This window comes from Leuciscus leuciscus, assembly GCF_965113295.1.
Source record: "Leuciscus leuciscus genome assembly, chromosome: 8".
Classification (NCBI taxonomy): domain Eukaryota; kingdom Metazoa; phylum Chordata; class Actinopteri; order Cypriniformes; family Leuciscidae; genus Leuciscus; species Leuciscus leuciscus.
The window spans coordinates 21,645,483-21,664,921 of NC_138732.1; the positions used below are offsets into that span (position 1 = coordinate 21,645,483).

The 19,439-nt window shown below is 37.8% G+C and overlaps 1 protein-coding gene across 3 annotated transcripts in view; it reads right to left on the reverse strand.

Annotated features, from left to right (window-relative positions):
- The window catches only part of tenm2a (teneurin transmembrane protein 2a), a 312,955-nt gene that overhangs the window by 226,036 nt on the left and 67,480 nt on the right, over positions 1–19,439 (reverse strand). For all 3 annotated transcript variants that reach the window (XM_082177233.1, XM_082177232.1, XM_082177234.1), the window contains one exon: positions 12,590–12,865. In XM_082177233.1, the coding sequence (XP_082033359.1) occupies positions 12,590–12,865 (276 nt within the window). The remainder of the gene's footprint in view (positions 1–12,589; positions 12,866–19,439) is intronic.

The following is a 19,439-nucleotide window of genomic DNA, read 5'->3' on the forward strand; positions in this document are numbered from 1 at the left end:
ACGCGTGCAGCTTGATTTTTCTAACCACACATACAACGTGCACTCAGCTCGTATATGCACTTTGAATTTTTTTGCACTGACTGACAGCTTACAGTGGAGCCCGTGGCAAAGGGACAACAGGCCTCAATAGCTTTAGCAGGAGAATATTAGGAAAGTGATACATAAAATTGCCTCTTGCATCACCAGAGAATGGCTATGATACACATTTAGCCTACTGACCTGGCAAAAATATAAATAAAACCAGCAAGTACTGGATACTTTCACTGAATTGCCCATTAAGCAAATGTTTAAATGAAGGTTGTAGAAAAAACTAAAATACATACTCAAGGGACACTGCAGTGAGGGGATTTCAAGTGGCCAAATCCATATGCAACCCCTTGTCCTTTCTCTCTCTCCATCTGACTTTTTCAGACTTCATTAAGCGGTAAACTCTGGCTTGCTAAATGAGCCTGCCTGCATCAGCACTGTGCTGAGCAGAGTATGATAAGTCATTATTGGCGAGTAAGTTCTCAATTAGCTGCGTGTTGTTGTAGTCAGCACGTTTTGAAAAAATGTTGGGTAATATTTTACTACTGTTATGGCTCCCATGGAGACACCCATAAGGGGCTGCAAAGCAAATCACAGTACAGGATGCATAAGCTTTCAGGATCTGTATGGCTTTGAAAGTAATAATTGGAATTTTTAATGGGTGTTGAATATGCTGAGATGGAGAGTGCAGTGGCTACCTGGAGGATAGAGTCCCATTCACCCAGTGTTGTTGTCATCGTGGGCAACATTGACAGAGATGAACTAATATTGGCATGACACTGATCAGTGTTAGGAAGTAACTAACAGCAGTGATGCTAGTAATACATTTTTCAGTAGCGAGACAACAGCTTAGCTACTTTCAAAATAGTGTAGATTTTATATCAATAAGCTACTTTTTGCAGAGGGTAGGGATTCCCAATTCTTTTGTAAGCCGAACCCCTTTGAACAAAAAATATTTACTTGATGTTTAATGTTTGTTGTTTAATGGTCGAATGACATGCAATATTCAATTTTTTAATTTTTTTTATTTAAGACAAACCCCCTACAGTTCCTCCACGAACTCCCAGGGAAACCCTGGCCTTGAAAGGGACAAACTACATTGCTGTATTTTGAGAAAATGTAAGCTGATGCTATGATTAAATGCACTCTTTTTAAGCTGTGGATGGTTTCGATTCATTTTAGTGAATCAGTTCTTTCAGGCAGCTCATGTACAGAACCAGTTTGATTTACAAAGTGTTATTAATCAAATCACTTTCAAGGTCACTTTTATATAGAAAGTGTGTATTTAAAGTATTTAATAATATGTATAAATACATTTACATCCACTCTCCCACAGCAGGGGAAAAGAGGCCACACTGCTTTTGTCTCTGAGGAAATGTTGTCTTTTCTATTCTCTTTCTCCACTCCCATGCTGCCGTCAACATGGCCATGGAGTGACCTTGACGAGCACAGGCTCCTGGGTTCACAAACCGACGCAATTTGCACATTTATTAGAAAGAGGACGGTGAAAGGATGAAGATGAGGGTGAGGGTGCGGCCCACTGCTCCTCTAGAGGACACGGATGAATGAGAGCCCTGCAACACCATGACTTAGAACAGAAATCATAGCAGAACACTCTCTCCTCACCACCGTAACAACCACAGCATAAGGTAACATCCCTCTAGAAATGCAGTATTTTTCGACCACAACTTGATATGTTTATTTCATGCCTCGGCCTTATTTGCATTAATAGTGCATAACTAATCAATCAAACATGCTATAAAAGTAAAGTTTTAAAGTGGAATATGGTTGCTGCCAAATGTGCCATGCAGCACAGACTAACCTAAATAAGAAACAAGAGTAGGATTTTTCTCCATCTCTGGTAAGATAGGAATCATGATGATAAGTGTGTTTATTAATTATTAGTCTTTCACGTTTACTTGCACTTAAACAGACACATAGACACAAAATTATGTCAATTATTTCTGGAAAAGTATTCTCTCGGTTATGTCATAAGTGAACAGTATATTCGTTCCGTCCATTCGGTCTTAAAGTGACAGCAGCCTAGTATTCCTGCTGTTGTCTGTCATTAATGTTAATAAAATAAAAATAAAACATCATCATCATCTACCGTGTTTGATAGAAAAGAAAGACAGTGAGGAGAGTAGTCAGGAGGATTATTTCTTGACTTAACTTCATACATCAAGATAATCTTAAGAAAGAGTTATGCAATAATTAACATTAGCCTTGAGTAAGTTTTGAACTTACTTTGAATTTTGATGAAAAGTGATTTAGTTGTAAACTAAAGGTGTTAGTTGCTAAACTGTCAGACAACATCTTCTCTGTTTTTGGCACAACGTGCTCTGCTTGTCATTCCGTCAATAGAGAGAAGGAAAACATACATAAAGCATTGTGCTAGGCATGCAAACAAATTAAAACCGACCTAGAAAATGCACAAATTGTGACTCATTCTATATCCTATTGCCATTGCATTGACAGAAGAACTGTTTTGATAATGTTTTGTCTTTCAAAGAGGGTTCTCCCTCTCAATTATTGGTGTTTGTTCTGCTAACAATGTGATGTTCAAATAATCAATAATCTCTTTTCTTCTTGTGTGTGCCTTTGGTTAGAGCTTGGTACAAAATGATCAGACAATTGTTCCAGACATAATTTAGAGAGGAACTGCACATTTATAAAGACAGAGGTTTGTAATAACAGCTAGCCTAGCCCAGAGAGATCCTCTGGCGGCTCTCTGGAGAGGAGGCCAGCCTGGAGATCGATGCCATCAGGAGGTAAAGTAATGGAGAAAAGAGAAGAAGGATGCCACACCCAGCAGTCCCTCCCCAGTCATCCGATTCTTTATGAAGTGACTGAGAAAAGAAAATGGCAGCCAGGATCAATAATCCCCTTCACTGAATTATAGCAACTCAAGCCAACACATTAAAAAGTGCACTTTAAAGTGTTTAATATCTTGAGCCCTACAGGCTCAAATCCTGTGTTTCTCTTCTGTGTCTTTATTGAGTCAGAAACACAGTTGTATTCGTTGCTGGATTTGTCCTGTTCACTGTTATTTCTCTTTTATAGAGAACACTCACTGACTCTGACGAGAGGAGAATTTGGCTCTCTTCCAATTCGGCTTTCTCTGCAACCCTGTGGAAATACGGTACCCTTCAACATCCCCAAAAAAGCAATCCTTAGAAGGCAGATAACTCTACAAGTTTCATCCAAACATATAGGGCTTTTTACCATTTAACAGTGAGCTGGGCTGTCACACATGGGGGTGGGAATAAATGCCTTAAACAAAAGTGAAAAGTCCTTGGTGTTTAAATGAGTATAAACTGCACAGCTAAGAGTAAACCACCATGGGGCTGTCAGAGCCGCTCTGTCACGCAATTCATCATGGGGTACTAATTCTCTAACAACATTACAGAGTCCTTCGCACTATACATTGTCACCAGCAAACTCAATCAACTTATTTAGACCCAAACACGAATCGCATTGCGATCGAGCCCCTGGGGGCCTGCCTTCACTGCTGTATGCCGCTCTGTTACACTCACTGATTCTGGATTGACAACACTGGCCAAAAATGTGGGAAGAAAAGGAAATACAGCGAATTGTATTATGTCAATGCTGCATATAAACTAAGGGTGAGGTGAGGTGTTATTAAATGTGTTTTTAAAAAAAATATTATAATAAAATTGCTTTCAAGTCTGAGAAAAGAACATCAGGTGTCTGAGAGACCACGGGCAATGCTAAATCACCATCTTTTGTCAAAAATCAAAGCTGAGAATTAACACTGATGACTTCCATTACAACAGCAAATTAGAGCACATTGTAGACATCAAATGTTGTACAAAGTAATCAGCCCGGCAGTTGAACACTGCACTCCCACAATCAAACTTTTGTTTCTACAGTACCGTGATCATGTCTGACAAATTAACATAGACTTTGTGTATTTGACAAATATATAAAAAGGGAATGAAAGGTACATGAAGAGAAAGCATTAGAAGGCAATGCACTGTTGTTGTTGTTGTTTTTATTTTTTTAATTTTATCCCAGCATTATTTGTTACTATAAAAGTCTTTATATGATGTGGCGTTCACAATCATTCCTGGCTGCATTGATGTAGGCACTGCAGAGACCACATACTGTTTGGTTAGCGATGGAAATTTTTGTTTTTTGGGACGGCAACAGTAAATTGGTCCTGATGCAGATAAAAGTGCATTAAAATCACTATTGTTTTGCTCCCTTCAACACAATAATTCCGTAGGAGCGGTGAGATTGTGTATGTCTGTGTGCATTTCCATTTTTAAGATAGATAGAGAGAGATGAAAAGATGAGAACCAGCTTTTAAAGTCTATAAAGAAGACACATGTTGACTGTGCCTGAATTTTCATATAAAAACACAGCGAGGTGGGAACGTTTTTTCATGTAGCAGGATCGCTAAATATGGCTCGACTTTGTGCTTCAATGTGTCTGTTAGCCAATGTGTGTGTGTGCACCACAGGTTCGACTAATAGAGCCCCCCGAGTTGACATTAGGACCAGCATTGTCGACAGTAAATAACAATCAGCACAGCACACACACACAAAGACTGTAGGGTGACAGACAGATGTACGTCTCAGAAAGGTCAGGCAGCTAAATATAACTTCCATCTTCACCCCCCTTTATGATATATTGTGGTGTCTGACGGTTGGCCAGTGGAAGCAGAAATATCAACATTGCATTGAGATGAAAGGGGACGGTTAAGCTCAGATTTACTGGGGCCCGATTGATCGGCGCACATAAAGGGCCCCTGCGTCGGCCTGGGTCCGTTTCATTAACTAAAGCTGCAATGTAATGAACCCAGCAATGGCAATCTTGACTCCAATATTGGATGGGAAGCCAGGAAGAGGACTGAAAGAGACCTCTCAAGGGAGAGTTGTAAAAGGCAGGAATATTTAATGCTTGAATCAATGCTCACGCCAACTCTTATATCATCTAATGCATGTTTTAATCATTCTTCCCCAAGATCAGTGTTATTCGGATGTAGGACATGGACGCTGCTGCAGAAATTTACAAGTGTTCTTCTTTCACCTGCGAATGGCGACAGTATAAAGACTTTTACGAGCATAGCTGTCGGCTGCCCGTAAATTTTTCTAAACGTTTGGGGAAATGAAAAGAGCGGCAGTTTGTTGCTTTATTTGTTTGTTTGTTCAGCGTTTGTATGTTAGGTCAGTAGAAAACAATAGCTGCACACTTCACTTCATGTTGAAATTACATGACTAGCCAAGTATTATTTGCTTAATCTTCATAACTTCATGGAATTAAATGTGTGCATTAGATTTCTACAATGGCATTCACTGATAAAAATGATTCTGTGGTGGAATAAATATTACAAAAAATGTAATTCTGTAATATTTATTCCACCACAGAATCATTTTTATCAGTGAATGTTCAGGCAAGAATTAAAAAAAAGTAAATTCTATATTAGTACTCAATTTAAGTTTGTGGAAATTAAAGCATAAATATCAACATTATAAAATTAAATAAAACCTATACTCAACTTTCTGATACTGGTGTTCCCATCATGCACGGGGGCATGCATAATTATTAAGGTAGCATTTTTCACTGTTTTCCAGCTGTATTTCCAATGTTTTATCATTGATTTTGTTGTTAAGATTCGTAACTTGCTGTTTTGTGACATCTGGAGTTCATTTTCTAATCAAACGTCAAAAATGACGAATATTATCATTATTGAGTACCAAGTATTGAGGTCTCTGTGTTCGGGTGGGCACCACATTCTATTATGTAGATATATTGTCTACACAATATCTACCGTATTATTTACTTAGATGTTCTAAGTAGAGCATACACTTTGAAAGTATGTCTTAATTCAATGTTATATTGTTTGAGTAAAATGTACTTGAAACAGAGTTTTGCTAAGTAAACTTCAAATAAGTAGAAATTACTCAACAAACTCTGGCCAAGTTAAATGTAGTTATTTAAATGTATGTATAACTTCAATTAGTTAAGTAAATTTTACTTAATTTTATATCTGAAATTGGCTTAAATCTTGCAATACTTGCAAAATAAAATTGAAGTTAATTTTTTTTTTTCTTTTTTTTCTCAGTGTCACAACTTCTGTGTGATTCTGACGTCAGTGTCAGGTGCCAATATAAATGACAAATTTACCTCTGACATATCGACCAGAACAACACAAACAAAAAAATAGCATGCACTTTTAAAAAGTAACAATATAGTGAATATCAACCACTAACAAAAAAGCACAAAACAAAAAAGTACCAATTTGTTTATTATTATTAATATTATTAACAATAATAATAAAATGCAGTTGTATATTCAAAACACCACAGTATTGCAATCAAAACAGTTTTTTTGTCTTGCACATTCATTTTAAACGTGTCAGAGTGTGTTTACCCTCCATCAATGACATTTCCCTCCTTTACAACTTTAGTGGAGGAGGTCGATACAACCTTTGTGGAGATTCACAAAAAGCTTTTACTCAACCTCAGCGCTAAAATTTTCTGACAGAAAAGAGAGAGGCTTCTTCACAAATGATTGTATCCACTTCACTATTAACCAGCAACCATAAGAAAATGTTGTTTATTGATTTCTTGTTCCTATTCAACGTAAGATAAGAAGTTAAACATTTGTAAACTGAACTGGAGTTCATAAACAGTTGGTTTTTGACATGGAGTAGCCCTTCCATTTGCCTAACATGAGATGTGTAAGAAACAATCGTAAAAGCTGATGTGTTTCATCGAGGGTCATTAGTTGTGCAATTAAACTCTTAATTTGAGTTCACCTCAAAGAAAGTTAAAACATCATTTCAAGAAATATATTCTGGCACAAACCCACAGGTCTCCCACCAATCAGCATCCTTTTTCAGCAGCGTATGCTAAATAGTGCAATATTCATTAAACACATCCTGCAATCACACAAATCGCTTCATGCATCTGTACGATGTTCCTTTAGCCCACATGCAGTCAACTCATTTCAGCGAGTATCAAATAATTCCAGTCTCCCCTCTTAGATATGAATATCCCAGCATGCAACTTTGATTTCTCTCTTCTTCTACTGATGCTCTTTTCTTCCGTATTAACGAGACCTCTCCTGATGCTCCCATTACAGGATTGATTGCAGTTATTTGCAGAGAGCCTCATTCATACTATAATCTTCAGCACAAATCTCACTTGCGCTACGCGTCTGCATAAAGGGGCACAATCGGTTTGGTTCAATCTTGTTGGTTTAATGCGAGACTGCCCCCATGTCGTTGCAAAATTCACATTAACCAAAGCATGATTCATGGTTATTCATTCAGAGTAAGTAGAGCTGCTAAAAAAATTTTTTTAAAAAGGAGAACAATTGCAGTTGTTGTAATAATGAAACGGAATGGTCAGTGCCACAATCCCCTGATACACAACAGTAGTTATCGGTCATGCTCAATGTGCTGCATGTCTATGGTCATGGGCTTCCCACACAGACACACAGCAGGGAAACATTTAAGCTTCAAACTTAATTATTCAAGTAGAAAACAATTTTTTTTTCTGAGTCCCCAACAAAGCTTCTTAAATGTTTAGTGAGTCAGATCAGTGTGGCAGAATACAAATAATCCAGCAAACAAAAGCCGCCCAACTCTTCTCGCAGCATGGGGCGCCAATGTGGCTTTGTTTACCGAACGTGATGCGAAACACTGATCGCCGAACCGCTGCCAAACGTAACTCGCATGGGACCGCAACCGAATGATGGGATAATTTCTTATCTGGCTGGAGTGCAATTACTTATGCAAACAAACACGCGGCAGAGTGCAGAAATGACAGCCACCCTCGTCTGGACAGCCGGCCAACGCTTCGCACCTGCATGAATAGCAATATACACTGGCAATACTAGAGTTAAATACTATAGAGACAGCAGCAGAAAATGACAGCACCCATGCGGTGTAATGAAACCCCAGACACGTAAAGATCACTGACTCTTTGCTCTGAGAGCTGTAGCATGTGGGCATTAATCAGTCACTCAAATCGAAGAGGCTTCCAGTCATCCAGGCTGCTTAATAAGACAATCACCTGGCCTCATTATCAAACTCCCTCTGCACCTTACCTAGCATCAAAAAGGTGCGAGGAAAATATTCTAAGAGGATTACACGGAACAGATGCCATCGATAAGCAGAAAGAGTCGAATGAGGGTTTGTTTTATCCGCCTCAGAGGGAATCACACTCTTTAATTTCCTATTGACTTTTTTAAATTGAGCTGACTCGAAACACTATCTACTAGTGTGTTCGAGTTACAGTATGAATGAAGCTTTTGTTATGATGGTGAATGTGTGCTATATATGGAATTACTGTTACAAACAAATTCTCGGCGGTGACACTTCTTATATCAACCCAGGAAAGAGCTAGTTTAGATTAATGCTAAGCTGAAATTGACCAGCAAGTGCTTTGTGTGTTTGTTGAAACACTTTCTACATGCTGCAAGATCTTCATTGATCTGAAGGCACTCAGGATTTGACATTAACTATGATATTTCACAGACCATGATCATTATGTTAGGTTGTTTTAAAAAGACCAGTGGCCTGTTGCATAAACACAGCCATTATGTTAAGACTATGTATTAGGAACTTGTCTGACAAACTAGCAGTTAGTCAGTCTTACTTTGAATTCTTAAATTAGAGAAATCAAAGTTATAAAAAAAAAGATATGACCTCCCCTAATGAAGAAAAAAAAGCCTGACATCGTGTTTAAGCTGCTTATGCAACAAGGGATGATTTTGTATGAATACGATCTCTAAGACATAATGGGACATGTCACCACGGCCCAAAATGGCTGTTTGTGGTATACGATATTTGATCAAATATGTATTCGCGTCCATTGTAGTATGATACGGCTGTTAATACATTTGATCAGTGTAAAATATTGTTATTTTTGCACCAATGCATATTTAAGTATACCATTCAAATGTTTTTTTTTTTTTTGGCCACACTATAGATTAGCGTCCAATTCTCACTATAAACTACAACTTTTGCCTTAACAAACTTCTAATAAACTCCTAATTACTGCTTGTTAATAGTTAGTAAGGTAGTTGTTACGTTTAGGTATTGGGAAGGACATACTACATACTAATAAGCAACAAGTTAATTGTGAAATGAACCCTAAACTAAAGTGTTTTTTTGTTTAGTTTTTTTTCAACAAGGATGCATTAAATTGTTTAAAAGTGACAGTAATGTCTTTAAAATGATAACAGGCTATTTCAATTTCAAATAAATGCAGTTCTTTTGAACTTTCTATTCATTAAAGAATCCTGGAAAAAAAAGTATCATGATTTCCACGAAATTATTAAGCAGCACAACTGTTTTCAACATTGGTAATAATGAGAAATGTTTCTTCAGCAGGAAATCAGCATATTAGAATGATTTCTAAAGGATCATGTAAAACTGAAGACTGGAGTAATGGCTGCTGAAATTTCAGCTTTGCTTCACAAAAGTAAATTTTATAATATATTAAAATAGAAAACAGTTATTTTTAAATGTTATCATTTCACAATATTGCAGTCTTTACTGTATTTTTCAGCAATGCCGAGTCTTTGTTAAAAGCTGCTCGTCTGAAGAACCTGGAAGAGCGGCTGCTATTTTTACCCTAACAACTTCTGACTCCGTGCCCAATCAGATATTGACTAGTAAGCCCATGTCTAGACTTAACATCTCAAAAGCACAAATGGATGTTTTAGTCAAAGCGGGTGGTAGACTTTGAAAGCTGCCTTTACGTCAGGGAGAGTATTTTGGAAGAGGCAGACGGAGGGTGATAATGGATGAAAATTTCCTTCTGACCCCATTCTCTCTCCCTCTGTGAGTGACACCTGTCTTTCAACATGATTGGTGCTGCTGACACATTCATAATATAACAGGGCAAAAAAAGGAAGATGAGAGAGAGAAGGATATTGAAGTGCATCAACATGCACAACAATTGTGAAAGAAAAAGGGGCAAAGATAAGGGTGAGGCTTCAAAGAGTGTTAGAAGTGGAAAGACAGAAATGACAGGTTTACTTGCTTCTATTTTGAACATATGCTTTCTTCCTTGTGAGAACACATTCACTGAAAGCAATATCCCGCTTCTAATTCAGTTCAACAGCAAGAAAGCTTGATTTTCTCAAGCACAGACTCACAGAGGTATCAGTCACACCTTATCTATTTTTTTCATGTTAGCATCACCACAGAAAAAAATAAAAATAAAAAATGTGAATAGCCAAAAGCAACATTTTAAGAACATGTGTGGAGAACAGAGTGAATCCAATGACGCTTAAGGCCAGTTCTCACAAAACTAGGTACAATTACCCTAATGGAAACACCACACTTATATACAAACGTCCATGACAATTGATCATAATTTAAAATAATGGAAGCTGTATTTTGATTGGCTTTTGGCAGCCATTGCTGTGAATTTGTCTGACTGATATCGTAAACGTATGTTAGCCCCTTGGCACTAAAAAGATGCTGCATGCCACATTTGCTCAGTAAAATGGTTAAGATAATTGAATTTGGAATAGCATTATACTCTTACTATTCACTCTCAGAAAAAAAGGTACAAAAGCTGTCACTGTGGCGGTACCTTTTCAAAAGGTACACTTTTGTACCTAAAGAGTACATACAGTATTAGTCCCTCAAAGGTACATGAAAAGGTACCGCCACAGTGACAGCTTTTGTACCTTTTTTTCTGAGAGTGTTTCTGCTACATTTAGTATACTGAATTCATATAAAGATATCAATTACCTACTGAAAACCTTTATTGAAATATTAATATTGTAGAACCAGTAAGAGTAGTATGTTCAATTTAATAGCATTCTGAATTCATAATTTTTGACGTGTATATGGCAGAAGCAGCAAGAGAAGTATGCTAGTAATAACATACTGAACTCATTTAATATATGGCAGAAACAGTAATAGTATGCTAGAATTATGCAAAAGCATACTGAATTCATTTCTTCAAATATTTATATTGTAGAAACCCTTACGGTAGTTTGCTATACAAAAAAGGACTGAATTATTTTCTTTGTATGGCAGAAATAGTAAGAGTAGCGTGCTAGTATACTATTCAAAATAGCATACTGAATTCTTATCTTTAAATGGCAGAAATAATATTTGGAATAGGATATTGACTTATTCTCTTCATAAATCTATATCTTCATAGCATGTTATTCTGAATATTAAACTTAATTACTTCAAATATATATTGTAAAAATAGTAAAAAGTATTATGCTAGTATGCATCAAACTGAATTCTTATCTTTACACAGCAGAAATAATACAAATATTGTATGCTATTTGGAATAGCGTACTGAATACATACTGTATCTGGGGAAATTAAAATTGGTTCGATATTCCCAATTCAGCAACATTTATGTATAAATGGGATTGGACAAAGTTTTGCATTTATAAGCCCAAGTGTCTTTAGGTAAATTGTTGCTTGGTCTCCTAAAAAGCATCAGTATAACTGCTGTTGGTTCAAGGTAATATATTACAATCTTAAAAAAGTATTGTAAAGGTATTTTACTTAATTTATCATAGATGGTTCCTCTGTGACACATCCTGCCCAGATTATCAGGCACAGCCTGGGTGACGTTTAATTGGGATTTCAGTGGGAATGAGCCACGGTGCAGAGCTGAGAGACGGTGTCCAGCTTGCCGTCCACTGCTGTCGGAGCAGGCAGGCATGGGATCCGGTGACTGGCACATGTTGTGCCTACGCATTTTTCTGTGCCGTAAAAAACAGCGGCCGGGAGATTAGCATGGCAATTATCTGTGAGGCAATTATCAGCCGGCAAGATGAAGATGACTGCTTTCCAAGGTGTTTCTTTATGTGTTTAATAGCTGTAGAGTAGTTTGATAAATTGTCAGAGCGAGTTTGTGCGATGCTGGAATTCACAGCTGATGGATCTGCTTGAGGTGTGATATGGTGAGAACTCAATTAATTAGGATGGGTTTTGTCTTTTCATTAACCTACGCTGACATTTTCTACAAACTATGCTAAGATTAAGGATGCCACCAAATTAACAAGGAAGTGTGGAAACAAGGAACATGTTGCAGATTTCCAGCTAGGAAGGTGCCGATGAGGATTCAGTCGTCAACAACAACATCAATGGAAGAAGATATCCAGAGATGCGCGGGGGGGTTCGCTTGATGAACATGCACCCTTTGACATTTAAAAAAAAAAATTCTGTGTACAGTCTTTTTATATTAATTGAGTGTGACATGTCATGATGTATCCAGTCAATTTATACGCATTTCCAGTGGCAGATTAGCTTGCAGTTTGACTAACAAAAGCGGCTTGTGTCATTGAGGAATGATTACCAATGCACAGTGAGGCTATAACACCCAGGTAAGAGAAACACAAAAGGTATCCGAAATGCATTCAGCTCTAAATGAGTCGAAAGCATATAAAAGTGAATGTTTTATCACATGTTGCACATTTTTGGCATCTGTTCTCACACACCTTACACTCTAAAAGCCTTAAAGATTTCTCTCGCACCCTCAGTTTCTCATAAACACGAAACTCGTTCGCTGCTTTCTCGCTCTCTGAAACAATCTCTCACCTGATTCGTCATCAGACTTGTTCTCGTTGTCAGAGTCGGTGAGGGTGAGTGCCGAGTTCTCCCGGCTGGAGAGGCCAGAACTGCGACGGGACTTGATGCCTTGGCCCCCCCACAGCTGGATGGCTCTCTCCGGTGAGATAGGGCCCTCTGGGTCAGAGTCCGCGTCGGAGCCGGCGCTCAGAGAGTAACCGCGCTGCAAGAGGCCGATCTCAGGGCAGTATGCGTTCTGATGCGGGGATGGTTCACAAATGCCCAGCTCCGCTAAAGTAAAGTTCCCTAAAGTGGTCAAAACAAAGCACAATCAGTTAGTTGTTGATGCATGTGGAGGAACTGGCATGAGAGAATTGATGCTGCCTTGATGCACCCTGTGAAGAAATCAAGCCATTTACACAAACTAGACATTGTGACTTAATCTTAATCATAATGAACTAGTCTATCACAGTCAATGCACTGCAAAAGCACTCTCTAATAGCATCAAATACCTACAATCATCACTTGGCAGGACATAAAACACACAATGCAGCACTTTGGCAGCAACTCAATTCTAAAAAAAAACATATGTTATGATACCAGACCAGAATTAGAGCATTAATATTAATCAAACAACAATATCAACAAGAAAAAGGTAAAACCACGCATTGCTCTTGCCATTTACTTCTAAATGTTTACTTGAATAATTGCATGAGTAATGTTTTATTAATTGCGAAATACTTGAAGGCCTCACACTTTTAGTTTAATTTGTTCAAATTTATCCATTGAAAGCAATATCCCGCTTCTTCTTGATTTTTTCTTAAGAACAGGCTCAGAAGTATCAACTTAACTTTTATTTAAAACAGCCAATAAAATCAATTTCAATGTGAATTTAATGCATTATGCTCATACAAATGTATTGAACATTGTGAAGAGACTTCTCTTTAGTCTAAAGCCATTCATTTTGATAATGTTAAGATCATTAGTGGGGGAAGAAAAATGTGGCTTGAAATTGGTTGCTGATCTTGCTCAAGTCATTTTAATGTGCCATTCCCCCATCTTTTCACGAATGTCCTGTCTTCTCTACACTGTCTCTGAAACACTGAAAAACGGTTGATCGATCAATCAATCAATCAATCAATCAATCAATCAATCAATCAATATTTTAAAGCTTAAAAGTTTGTTCAATATAACAATTGAATGTGTTTGAATATAACAATTTATGCATTTAAATGTGCTTCCTCAGTCTTGATTCCTTGTCACTACGTGCTCTGGTGGTTTTAAGGCACTATTGTAAAATTGCTTTGGAACAATATAGTATTTACTGTGAAAAACAGTATATATGAATAAACTGAATAGCGCTAAACTAAACGTTCAAAGTGTATTAAGACAGACCTCACAAAGAAAAAGGTTTTAGACCTCACAGAGAGGTTTAACTGCTCAAATCAGTGGACGTGCATTCAGACAGCATCTCATGTGTGGTGCTGGACTAAGGGGCCTATTTGATCCTGCAGCTCTTTACCTGCTGTGAAATTTCCCTCACAGCATAACACCTCCTGCTTTGATGAGTGTGACCGCACTCATGCGCATACACAGCCTTGACACAAACCACATTCACAGAGAGCTGGGCAGAACCCCTCTGCAAACTAATATATATATATATATTGCACGTCATCCAAATTAAAGCACATCAAAGTGAATCGATAAACACAAGGGAGTCCCAATTAAGGACTGGCTGTGGGAAAAACAATTAAAGGATAAGGCATGCACAACCAATTTCTTCTCTCCAGTAATTAAAAGAGTCAATGCATGCCCTCCAATCAGCTGAAAATGAAGAAGCCATTTTATTCATTAACGCTCTTTAAGGCAGGGATCTTTACAGCTGTTGGGATCGATATTACTAAAATCAAGAGACCCTAATAGAGTTGCTTTTTTCCTGACTATGTGGTGGGTGGACATAAAGCAAAATAAAATGAAAAAACACTTGATTATAGTAGTGCAAAGGTAATTATTCCTTTTAAAATTACATTTAAGTTGTGAGAACTGGATACATTTACTACTAATAATATTACTACACAGCTACACAATAACATTGAATATTCCTATGCTGCTAGTAATGCTACAAACACAACTAGCACTCCTATCATTCTAGTCAGACCGTACTGTACCTGAATTGAAGTAGCTGAGGAACGGGGAAAAATCCATGTACTCTGTGAGGGCAACAACACAAAATGCCACCTTTAGCCTAATACCCAACTATTTCACTAACTTGGAACATGTATTACATCTAAATAACATCAGGTTTACAGTGTGTACCATCTGTATGAACATTTCTTCCATCACCTCACAAACAGGTTTGTTTGTACACTGTTGTGCCTTTCATAAAAGTATAAAATAGATTAAAACAGGTTTGTATAAAACAATGACATTTTTGATGTGTGTGGCATTTGTGAGTATATGCAGATGAAATCGCATTTGTCAATGACCTGCAGCATGCTACGTTTTTTTTTTCTTCATATTTTCATATTTCATTCATATCATTCAATTCAAATTATTCGAAAGTGTTGTATAATTATTGGATACTTTTGAAGAAGATTCCAGTCATATTTTTTTTTTCTGCTGTCCAGCTTACAAGCAGTGCCATATGCACGAACACACGTACTCGCATAATGTTTGTTGGAAATCTGCAGACTGTGAAAAAAAAGACCATCTTGCTCCCTTTTTATGTTTACAAATTTATAGTACAGCCAGATGGAAAAATACCATAGTAAACCAAAAGAACAGGCATCTTTTTTTCAAACTGGGAATCATTCCCGGAGTGGGGACCGATCCCAAAAGCACACTCAAAGCTTGTCAAATCACAACTCCCAAAGGAGGTGGTCTTTCACAGTAAGAGGCTGCAAAAAAAGACCCACCATCCTGAAGACCTCATAATATCATCAAAATGTCACCTAACATCAAAATGTTCTTTTAAAGTTCTCAGAATTGTGTGTGTGTGTGTGTGTGTGTGTGTGTGTGTGTGTGTGTGTGTGTGTGTGTGTGTGTGTGTGTGTGTGTGTGTGTGTGTGTGTGTGTGTGTGTGTGTGTGTGTGTGTGTGTGTGTGTGTGTGTGTGTGTGTACATGTGTGTGTGTACGTGTATGTGTGAGTGTGAGTGTGAGTGTGAGTGTGAGTGTGGTGGATGCATTTCTTTTTAAAACAAGAGATTCTGCCCCTATTCTCTTGTGGGTTATTTAGTCAATTACACACTTTTCATTACTTCTGATCATCCGGACTTTACTCTTGTCCTCATGTCTCTCATAAGCTCCTAAGGGATCATGCCTCTTTCTTCTTCTTCCTGCCAGTAACTGCAGTAAGAGCCACCATGCTCCATATTCTCTTGACCTTTGGCTTTATATTTCCTGTGCTCACTCTTTTCCTGACAGTGGTCCTCAAATAGTAGAACTCAATTCTTATATGTCATGCATTTGCTGAGGTTACTAAACTGCTTCCTGCAGCTATCAAATACAATAGCCTCTGAGGGAGTAAAACAATTTGTCCTGTTCCATAGTTGTCTAAAACATCACAGTTTTTATAATGACCAGCAACATTTTGGCACCATCTGAAGAAACTGTTTACAGGTCATGTTTTTATGAGCAGTATAGGAAGACAAATGCATAAACTTAATTGAGTAGGCTGGATAAAATATCTGTGCAACCCACTAGACAAGTACTTTTACGTGCAAATGCAATTGTACACAAACCCGCTATGTAGTTTGATCATGTTGTTTTCTTGTTTCTTTTTTAGAATGGTATTTTGTACTCAGTAAACTAGATGTTAAGACTTTATTATTTAACATCATACTATTATGGGGTTTTGTAAGATTTTTTTGAAAGAAGTCTCTCATGCTTTACAAGGCATTTCTTTGACCAAAAAATACTTCAAAAAATAATATTGTGAAATATTATTTAACATAACTTTTTTCAATTTCATAATGTGGTGGCAAATAGGAATTTTCAGCAGGCCTTACTCCAGTCTTAACTCTTTCCCGCCACTTAAGTGAATCTGTAAATATAATATAAATGCAAATAAATAAAGTAAAAGCTGGTAGAGAAGGTAGTAGGCAGATCATTTGAGAGAAAAAAACGTGTGTGTGTGTGTGTGTGTGTGTGTGTGTGTGTGTGTGTGTGTGTGTGTGTGTGTGTGTGTGCGCGTGCATGCGTGTGTGTGTGCTTGCGTGCATGTGTGTGTGTGTGTGTACTTGTACAACTATCTTTGTGAGGACCAGTTTGAGTTTTAGACCATTGGAGTGAGGACAAAGAGAGTAAAGTGAGGACATTTTGGCTGGTCCTCACTTTCTGAGACCCCTTTAAAGGCCTGTTTGAGGGTCAAGACTTGGTTTTAGGGATAAGGTTATAATTAGGTTAAGGGTAGGTTTAGAGTAAGGGTTCGGGTTAGGCAATTAGTTGTGATGGGTAAGGTTAGGGTAAGCGGCTAGAGATTGCATTGTGTCAATGAATGTCCTCATAAAGATAGATGTACAATAATGTGTGTGTGTGTGTGTGTGTGTGTGTGTGTGTGTGTGTGTGTGTGTGTGTGTGTGTGTGTGTGTGTGTGTGTGTGTGTGTGTGTGTGTGTGTGTGTGTGTGTGTGTGTGTGTGTGTGTGTGTGTGTGTGTGTGTGTGTGTGTGTGTGTGTGTGTGTGCGCGTGCGTAAAACCCTAGGAAAATCTTTCATCTTATTTCCCATTCCATTTTAGAAGCTGGTGCCAAATTAGTCCAACAGGTCATTTGAAAAAGTTAAAAATTTCAACTTTTAGTGATTCTGGAGACTGTAGGGGTGCTGCATTGGATCTTAAAAATTGGCTTTTAGAGACACTTATCTGACATACCGTGCTGATGTCTTGGCTGGAGGTGTGTTACGGCTTTTTTTTTTTTTGCATTACAGCCTCGTACAGGTGCCCGGACACACATTGAGGTAATTTACGGGCCTTACACATCCCCAAGGACTGACTCAATCCCATTTTGGGCCCCAAGAGTGTAAATTGTCCTCTGGTCATTATGCTTCATCAGGCCCATGAAAGAAGCATTTGACTTTCCGGAGAGAGTGGGCTGATTGGCCATTTGAGTAATATAAAAAGACCTTGCTTCAGCAGGGAGAAGGATGTGATTTCTGCGTCCAGATCGGCATGCCTCTCTGCGGTCTCTATAACCCCCCACACCCCACTACTGATGATAGCGGGTAATGGACCTGCTCCAGAGAGCGTCTTTGTGCTGCATGTTTGTTCATGTTCTGTGGGCTGATGGTTATTATTGTTACTGAAGGCATGCACTGAGGAAATGGAGCTCTGTGGGAACCTGCGAGAGTAAGTGAGCGCTGACTGAATCTTATTTAAATCTGCCACTTGAAAAATGTAAACTTTAACTCTTTTTAAAAGAAACTTTGGGAAGAGTTATGCGTGGGGTACACCATTTTTAAGTTGTCACCATAGACTGTAAAAACAATATGGATGTAAGCTGTGTCCTAATTCAGGGGCTGCATCCTTTAAAGGCCACGTCCTTCTACTGTAAGTGCGCGGCCGACACGGCCTTCAAAAGACGCTCCGAGACTCGTTTAAAGGGGAAAGTATAGTCGATTGCGTCACTGCGGCGCGACGATGTCCCAATTCGAAGGTCCTTCGAAGGCTCCTTCAAAATGCGGCCTGCAAATGTGTCCTTCTTTTCCTGTGAATGCAGGATACATCAGAAGGATCCTTCGCAGCCTTGCCTATCCCAGAATTCATTGTGCGCCAGAGACGAAATTGCCAGATTAAACTTTTAAATGTAAGTATTGGGTTTCAATTTAATCGAGTAATCTAATGTATCTAATAATAAAAATGAAAATAATAATAATAATAATAAAAATACAATAAAGGTTCAAATGTTGACTTATATGTTACCAGTATGTAATTTTACATAGGCTAGTTTATATTCTTTAGATTTTATTATGCACATAAATTGACCATGGTGAAAATTTTTAGATAGGTTTTCAACCCCGTTTTATTTTTAGCCAGTTATAACTATATATTTATAAATATATAACTTACATAAAATGAAACTTTTTATATATAAAGTCCAGTACAAATGTTACTGCCGCTCGTCACAACGGATGTCACAGTTACTAGGCGACAAAACCAGACCGTCTCATTGAACAAATCCCGGGACACAGCTAGCAACAATTTGTTAGTTTCATTTTCCAAATAACCAGTAGTGGAATGACGACATACATTTACTCTGGATTAAAGAATAATTTTGAAGTACTTTAGATTGTTATTCAACTCCACTTCATCTCAGAGGCAAATATTGTACTTTTTATGAAAAACTGACTTTTTACTCATGGATATTAGATTATGATTTTAGACATTGTTTTAAAAAAATATGAACAGTATATAATAGAAACAGTAAAAATATGTCTTATAGATCAGGAATAGGCAACGTTCGGTCCTGGAGGGCCGCTGTCATCCAGAGTTTAGCTTATAGGATAGTTTTGCATGTTAAAATATTTTAGGGTTTGATTTTTGAGTATGTGAGTTAATTTCTTTTATTCTTCCCTCTTTCTGAGAACATCCAAATGACATGGCAGCCCACGCCTGAGTCAGCCCTGCAAACCTGTTAGTGGACAGTGGAAAAATGCACTGATCCCAGAGGATGTCCCACTGGCAGAGGCCTTACTAGGGTCTCTGTGCAGCACCACCAGGATCTCCTGCTCAGCTCAATAAAAGTCTACAGAAAAATCAGTTTGTTTTATTTTATCTGTTTTATGAATACTGTTAATTTAAACTATTTTTTGTTTTTCTTTATCTTAAACGTAACTTATCGTGTAAATAGTTGTAAAAAAGTAGGCTACTGCAAGTAAAAATGTAT